The sequence below is a fragment of the Melanostigma gelatinosum genome, assembly GCF_949748355.1.
Source record: "Melanostigma gelatinosum genome assembly, chromosome: 21".
In the NCBI taxonomy this organism is placed as follows: Eukaryota; Metazoa; Chordata; class Actinopteri; order Perciformes; family Zoarcidae; genus Melanostigma; species Melanostigma gelatinosum.
The window spans coordinates 11,999,637-12,008,139 of NC_136654.1; the positions used below are offsets into that span (position 1 = coordinate 11,999,637).

The 8,503-nt window shown below is 44.6% G+C and overlaps 1 protein-coding gene across 1 annotated transcript in view; it reads right to left on the bottom strand.

Annotated features, from left to right (window-relative positions):
* Nucleotides 1-7,591, bottom strand: part of LOC306794528 (uncharacterized protein) — a gene marked incomplete at its 5' end in the record, with an annotated part of 10,535 nt that extends 2,944 nt beyond the window's left edge. The window contains 4 exons of the mRNA XM_079292635.1: nt 2,394-2,461; nt 2,572-2,624; nt 3,031-3,124; nt 4,892-7,591. Coding sequence (XP_079148761.1) covers nt 2,414-2,461; nt 2,572-2,624; nt 3,031-3,124; nt 4,892-7,591 — 2,895 coding nt within the window. The 3' untranslated portion in view covers nt 2,394-2,413. The remainder of the gene's footprint in view (nt 1-2,393; nt 2,462-2,571; nt 2,625-3,030; nt 3,125-4,891) is intronic.
* Nucleotides 7,592-8,503: the final 912 nt, after the last annotated feature.

The following is an 8,503-nucleotide window of genomic DNA, read 5'->3' on the forward strand; positions in this document are numbered from 1 at the left end:
CGCAGACCGAGTTCATGAACTAGCAGCAATCTAACAACACAGCTAGCTAAGAGACGAGCAGGTACTTGTGTTTCTAATGAACTGTTGATGAAAGCACAGACAACACGGATACATCATCTATCCATGTTCATCAGACCTGACTCTCAGTGAGCAGCTCTTGTATGTAGCTGCATGCACAGGACGACGACAGGGAGGAACATTAGTGATGCAGAGAGGTGAACAAACAGCTTTGAACAAAGTTAATGTCATAACTTGTGTTTGATATTTGTCTTTGTTATTTTCTTTAATAGTTTGATCTTTGATAGAGTCATGTGGGTTCCTTAACCCTCAATTAAAATGATTTATGTTCTAATAACAGAAATGTGTTTAAATATCATTTTTCATTTATATAACTGCATGTACAATATGTTTACACTTGAATAAACAATAATAAAATGCAGAGAGAGTTATTTAACAATATGTTAGGGAGAAGTTAGTTGTACAGTCTTACAGTTACAACCGGCCCTTTGAGGGCGACCGTGATGCTGATGTGGCCCAGAGTGGAGATGAGTTTGACACCCGAGTTATGTGATTGGACGCTGCAGCTGATCGGACTGACACCATTTCTTTCAACATGTAAACAGTGAAGACAGATCACAGATTAAACTCTAGTTTTACATTTGATTAGTTTTCTGATTCAACATCTGGTTTATTAAATAAATGTTCATTGTAGTCTGAACAACAAAAGGACCACAAACAACTTTCTTCATTTATTAGAAAGATTTGTCTTTTCATGATCTGATATTTCCCTCAATAACTTCTATTATGAATACAATTAAAGTGAGAGAGAGCTGGAGAGACGAAACACTTTTTACATCATTTATCATTTCATTCTGTCACGTGAGGCTGATCATTCCTGAGTGTCTGGTTTGATGAGTTTTATCATTTAAGATAAACCATAATCATATTCAGGGTTATTTAATAATCACGTCACAATCTGAGTTTCAAAACATACAGACACCAATAATTCATAAATATGACAAACGCATTGCGTCGGTAGAAATCGATCCTGTGCTCATAAACAGGAGTTTGTTAAAGTGGTAACAGCCTACAGCGAGAAAACACCTCTACAGTGATGATAACTGTCTTTATTAGTTATTAGTAGTATTAGTTACTATTATTAAGTACAGTGATCATGTGCACAGACAAAAACTTATCTAAAGTCTCTCCAGCTGTTCAAGCCGGACTGACAGCTGTGATCAGAGCCGCCGTCATCAGAAAGAGACGTCTCTTCACGTGACGCAACTGAGGAAAGGATGTCTCATATCTCTTAAAACATATTTCCTCATTTCCTCTCTCCTCGCATGGTGTCCTTGGATCTCTCCATGCATCCCTGGTGGGAGGGACTAAGACATAAGGAAAGGACGCAAGTGAGGGAAACGGGGATGCAATTAAAAGACTTGGGATGTACCACTAACCAATGGGACCCATTGGTTAGTGGTACTTCACAACTGCTGTTGTGAAGCCTTGAGTTCGGCGTCGCCATCTTGGATCACGGCCGTTGCCATGTTTTTTTCGCAACCAATGAACAGAGGTTACCATATTTGGAATGCGGAGGCGTGACGTATACGACCTGTCAATCACAGGAAGCCCGCCCTAAAGCATCCCCTGCTTTATGGTCTATTTGACTCTAAATGGACCATCATTACCAAATGAACATCATGCGTTATTGAAGAAGACTTGAAACTGGAGATCATCAACTCATGTTTACTGAGGTTGTTTTTTTCTTTTGGAGCCTGCTGGCCATGAGAGGAGAATGGAAGTTTTAAGATCACTGGCTTCACTCGGCAGAACCGGAGGTTGCCGCCCAAGCGCTAGCAGTGTTTAAAATGCACTGAAAGCATGCGTGGCCGGCCCGGCTATGGCAACAAATCAAGGAGAAGCTCTGATATCAACACACAGATGGAGAGAGACTTCACTCTCTGCTCAGGTAGACATTACTCCTCTATAGCTTTCCATACACACATCTTTACACAGATAATAGTTGTTTGCTGCTAAATTAATGCTCTGAATATCAAATCTAGCACCTTTAATACCATCAATTCTGGCCCTGTTATTGTGCAAGCTGTGACACACTAAATAGAATGAGACCACAAAAACTTTTATTAATTACACCTGTGTTGATCCTGCTATGACATGTCAAAATGGATGCTGTGGAAAAAGGCCTATAGCAAGTTAGTATTGCATGCCCATAAAATTGGAGAACATGCAAGATAAAACAACATTGATACAGTAGAGGCTTTAGTAGAGCTCCAAAAACCTCCTACACTTTCAATAACACATCTTCATTGAACTCCCAAAACCCCAAAAGAACTTCCTCCAGAGCCGCAGATCACACAAAGGTGGTTACTAACCTCATGAGGGTTCTACTTCGTCACCTGTCCTCCCATCGGTTCCCTGGAGGGGCTTTGAATGACTTGTTCTGGGGATGGATGAAGAATCACTCTATATGTAGCTAATAATACATTCACACATTATATCTTTCAAACAGAACCACACCCATTACCTACATTTTATAATACTTGTGCTCACCTTGTGCTTTTTACACTTCATGGAAATATTTTCTTCTATGAGTACACAGTCTGCTAGAACAAGCACAGAACAGGAGTTACAGATGCCACACTGAATCATCCCACACGTGCAGGTTCAAGCTTAGTGGAAGTGATAGCCAGCCATAGCCAGCCACACTTCACAATAGAGCAATAGAGTATTCACAGACAAATGTACATGAACTCACACAAAGCACTGGTCGTGGGTGTATAACATTTTCACAGGTACAATGTTGAGATATCAGAATCTAAACCTGGGCAAATAAAACCAGACACAATTGTATGGCTAAATGCCAATCAAAATGAATTGGGTGAACTAACCCTTTAACATAAAAGACAAACCAGTTCAAAATACGGGAGCACGCTGCCCCTGTAGACATTCACACGGATAAGTGACAGCCTGTGTGATGTGAGGGGATGGAGGGCCGAGAGCAGCACTTACCTGACTCCAGAGCACACCTGTAGTGGTACTTGTTGGCGCAGCCTTTGATGAAGCAGCCCAGTGTAGCACCATGGTCACTGCACACTGAGCACTTCTAAACACAGCAGAGAAAAGAGCGAAGGAAGACATGATGTATGTGTCTGCTAACAGCATGCATGGATACCAGACAGACAATCTGATTTCGCTTTTAAAGCTTTGGCAAAGGCCACATAGCTACGGCGATGCAAGATGTGTCATACTGTACAAACACTGACTCAGCAGTAGAGGGGGTCGTCCTTCAATCAGAGGATCAGCGGTTCGATCCCCGGCTCCGCTAGTCCATGTCCCCTTGGGCAAGACACTTAACCCTAAATTGCTCCCGTAGCTGTGCCTATGGTGTATGAATGGGTTTTTCCCCTCTATTTATTTTAGGCACCGCTCTACCGTGAGATCATAGAACATATTTTTAGGGCCCGAGCACCGACGAATAGAAATCAAAAGAATTATTAATATTACGTTGCGACGCATGAGAGGCTAAAAACTCAAAACATAATCAAACTTGTCACACACATTTACTACTACCGTACTACTACTAATGAATGTCGTCATCTGATGCGATTTAAATGCTTCAGAGTGGCAAGTCGGCTCGATAGCACCCACTACATTATTTGGACGATGCAGCCCTCGCAGTACATTTCACCTAGATGTATACAATTTGGTAAGCAGATGTATCACATGTAGACTTAAAAAAAAGTCTAAGGGGGCCATGCTCTAAACCCAACCGGAAATCAGCCAGTTTGAATTTTGTATGAATTTCTCGTGGTTTTTTTTCATTTCCAGATGCTGTACTACGAACTCCTCCTAGGGAATTAATCTGATCAGCTTGGAATTTGGTCAGAACAATCGAAAGACCTTAGCGATTAAAAGTTACTAAACGCTTGAGGTTTCATTGAACAACATGGACTTGGTGTCGCGGCCATTTTACATGGTTCGCCATCCTCCATCAAGCTGTTGTAACTCAACTGTACTTTGTCAAAACTGTCCCAAACTTGACATGCTTGATTACGGTCATGATTTTAGGACTTCTGCATGCCAATATTAACTCATAGTCATAGCGCCTCATACTGGTAACCACAGACGTAAGCAGGATTCTATAATGACAGCGGCCCAAACACTGAACTTATTGAAAGGGTTTGTGGGCACACCATGAGAAAAAGACTTCTCTGATCTAAATATGTGCAAACTAAGATGCTTGGAGAGCAAAAGTGGTTCTCAAACCATGTCAGTGGGCATTAGTATAAATGATCTGTCCAGAGCTTCTACATGAGAATCAGGTTAAATGTTATAATGAATGCTTCACACGACAATCTAAAGTTACAGAAGAGCTTAAAATGAAAACGGTGTTAAATTAAAGTGTTCAAGTAACAGCAAATGGCACTACTGTTTAGTTAACTTTCATGTAAGTCCAAATACAATCAGCAGGACACTGCAGGGAGTTGAACCCCATCCCAGTCTGTTATGTTACAAACACTGAAGCACATTCACACACATTCATTTTCTTAATGATCTTAACAGGCTTACATTTATGATTGTATGGGAGGTACACTCAAAACATTTGAGGCTTTACACCTGGCAACATGATCTTGCTACGCTGCTGGTCGACGCAGGAAATATCATGTAACTCGTGCACGCAGTGTGTGATGGTCACAGCAATGCATGGCATGACTCTGAGTCCTTTCAGTACCCTCGATGTGCGTAAAGTGGCGAGAACCCGATCAATGCTGCTTGCAGCTTTAATGTTAATATTTCTACTAACCTTGTGTGTGAATATACTTGTACATTACACACACACACACACACACACACACAGTGAAGTGCTTACAGTCTCTTGGGCCACCTTGACAGCCTCCTCCAGTCCGTAGACTTTGCCCTTCACCAGGAACACGCCTGCAGACCAGATGCCGCAGTCCTCGTGGAGCCAGTATTCACAGGGCTCCAGAGGCAGCACAGGGGGACTGTACCAGTCCTCCACATCAGCAGAGTCGCCGTCTGACCGAGCCAGCTTAGCAGCAGGGCTGCCAGTGTTAGCTGTCCACCTGTAGCTCTCCAGGCCTTTCTGCTTCAGCTGAGCTGCTGGCATGAGGGGCCGTGATGCGGGTGGAATGGCACACTTCCTCCCCCTGCCTGTGACACTGCAGGACGAAGAGTCTGTGTCGCTGTAGTCGTCCTCATCCTCTTTGAGGCCAGACATGCTGGCTGGTCTTTTGGTGCTTGGCTGGTACCCTTCTGGGTAATAAGGGCCATGGAGGTCCCCTAAGTCCATGGTGTTGGCCGCCTGTCCACACAGGCAGCAGACGAGAGCGCGCTGCTGCCGGCTGAGCGTCGATGCCCGGCCCAGCTGCACACAGGAAGTGCTGGGTACGACCGCAGAAAAGAAGCCACAGGGGTGAGCCTGCTGCTGGCCTCTCTTGTGTTGTGTCCTTACCTCCTCGGGGTAGTTGATTATAGTACAGAGTGATGACGCTGACTGCTGACGCTCCACGCGGATGAATGGAGAGAAACTGTCCAATCTATAGTCCCTTTTCTCCTCCTTGTAGTTGACATACTTCAACTTGATCTCTGGCTCCTTCGGGGAGAAAATGGAGGAATACTGGCTCCATGTGAGTTTCTTTTGCCTTCTCTTGCGGGTACCAGCCCCCTTGGTCTTGGCAGTGGGACATGGTTTGCTACCTGTGGCCTTGCCTTTGCCTTGGCTTTTCTTTGGAGATTTTGATGATGGTGGTGGGGAACATCTAGCAGTATGAATTTCCACTGAGGGGTCAGGGTGGGATAGATGATCTGACTCCTTTGAGTTTTCCTGCACATCAAACTGAGGACTTGAGTGCGATGAGGGTATCCTCTTTGACCTCACAGGACTGGGTTGTGGTTCATGTGCAGGATGGGAAACATCTTCTGGCCTTGTCTTTGACTTCTTGTGTACAGAAAACAGAGGGCTTTTTGGAGATGTGCTGCCATTACATATTTTAGAATGATTGATTTCAGAATCTGAGGTAGAGTCTTTGTAACTGGCAGTGCTCATGTTATTAGTTTTACCCTTTTTCATTGAAGTAACTGCTTTTTGTTTCCTCGTTTTCACTGAGAAAGGCGCTTTCACTCGGTTCCTCCTTTTTCCTGCTGACTGGGTGTCATTCCTCTTAGGACCTGATAACTTAGAATCACCAGCTGGCGACTGGGAAGTTTTTGCTTTCTTATTGGTACGTATGCATCCTGACGCTTTATACCGGCTGGAATTTATGTTCATAACTATAGCGTCTAACCGTGTACCTCTGCTGGGCCGCACGGGCAGTTTCCTTTCTTTTAAAGTTCTCTGTAGTGCCTTAGCATTCCCGTTCATGTGAGGAGTGACAGTCTTGGGTTTGTTTTCGGAAACTTCTGACACACAAACATCATCTGTCAAGTAAATCAAAGGCTCCAACAAAGCCTTTCGTCTACCGACAGGCTGCTTATTTTCAGTGCTTGAAGCTAACCTTGTGTTGCTATCACTGATGCCACAGCCCGGCTGAATGGCCCCCTCTGTCCTCAAGTCATCCCACGCAACCTCATCAAATGGGTCTTGATAAGAGTTATCACCGCTGGGTGAACTAGAGGCCTGAGGCAGGACGAACACATCCTCCACATTGTCCAGTGAGGTAGCGGAGGGGGAGACGGGGTCCTCCAGAGGACTGATGTACTCCCTGCTTCGTGAGCACAGGTCTCTAGCACCGACGCTGCCCGCAACGACTGCTGGGTCCTGTTTCTTAGACGTGAGAAAGAGTGCCTCAGAGCTGCCCCTCTCCTCATCCTCCCCTGCGACAGTGAGCATCTCCGGTGAGGATTCAGCACATACTCCTGAACTGGAGTAGCTATCACCTTGTCCATTTTCCAAACCCCCACTCTTTTCCAGAGGAAGGCCATAATCCTCTTTGCCTTTTCCATGCTTGTCCATGTCTCTGCCGCTGGAAATGACTCCACTGTTGAACTCCTGATGCTCCTGCGTTAGACATACTCCCCCATCGTTCTCTGGTGCCACCTGAGCCTGAGTCAATGACTGAAAAAGATGCGTCTGATTGGCAAGGTCCATGGTCCCATCAACTTGCTCAAAGTAGTGCTGGTTCAGTGCAAAGCCAGTCTCCTCAAGCCCTTTATCCAAGTCACAAGGAGAGTGGAGGGACAACTTGCTAATAGGCGGCACACCATACAGGGGCGAATGCCGAGAAAGGGAATCATTAGAGGAGAAGACGTGAGATCTGGTCACGTAGGAAAGGGTCACTGTCGTGTGGGAGAAGGCATTGTCTGGTTGAATTGGATCCCCTGCTTGGAGAGTGGTCTCTGAGGAGCCGGTGTCCGAGAAGGGTAATGCGGGGTTGCTGGTCCCTGAGTTTGGGTACCAGCTGGGGTTCTTGACCATACGCAGAGCAGCGAGGGACGGACTGTTGAGGACACATTCCTCAACAGTCCTGGTCAGGTCAATCACAGCGGGGATGCTGGATGTGGAGAGGTCTTGAGGCTGTAGATCATCTAAGCTCCCAGGTGGCTGCTCCATCACAACTGCAATGGATGGAGAGGAGAAAATAATGTGGTGCCAGTAATTTGAATGAGTTATGTCTAGGAAGATGCACATGTTGCATTTAATTAGGAATCTTAATTAAATGCAACATGTGCTTTTTTATGGTGGTCAAGAGAGAAGATATTTTGACCACTAAGCTACATCACTTTGAGTTGTCACTGTTATTCAACCCGTTTTCATCCCTTACAGCTAAAGTCCTAACGCTGACATCAGCTAGGAAACTGGCGTGTGCATGGATTTCGTTAGAGAACACAGCATTGATTGACAATTTGGCTCATTTACAGTTTACATTCATATTTTTTAATAATCATAATATCAGGTTGCTGGGTTAAATAAATAACGTTAATGCTTTCCAGACAACAGGTGACCGGCTGACTTCTTGCCACCAACGTTGACAGGTCAGGGTTGCTAAGATAGTTAGCTTAGCCTATCCACAGCAAACACTTGCTAACTAGGCCCGTCTTCACTCCGGTAACGTTGCTGTACGTTGAACTACATACAGTACCTGGCAACTTAAAGTGATTATCATTAAAGACAAAAAGTCACGCGCCACAGAACTGCCTTTACATCCTCTACTGATAGATAGCGGTCAGTTCATTTCGGCTAGGTCTACTAACCGAAGAAGCTCATTATTACTGTAACATACCAACTTGTATAGCTTAGTGGTGCACATTGTTCGCCCACTAACGTTACGACTCTTCCTAACTTTGTTGAGAGTACGACGGCCAAACCAATTTTTAAATGATTAATGTTGCTTTAGAGGGCGTTCTTTGCCGTATTACATGCACTCCGAATTGAAGGGTGAATCTCAGCGGTTCAAGGAATAATGTTTTGCTTTCTAATATATCCCAGAATTTAACGAAATGCAAGGAATTATTTAATTGTGGA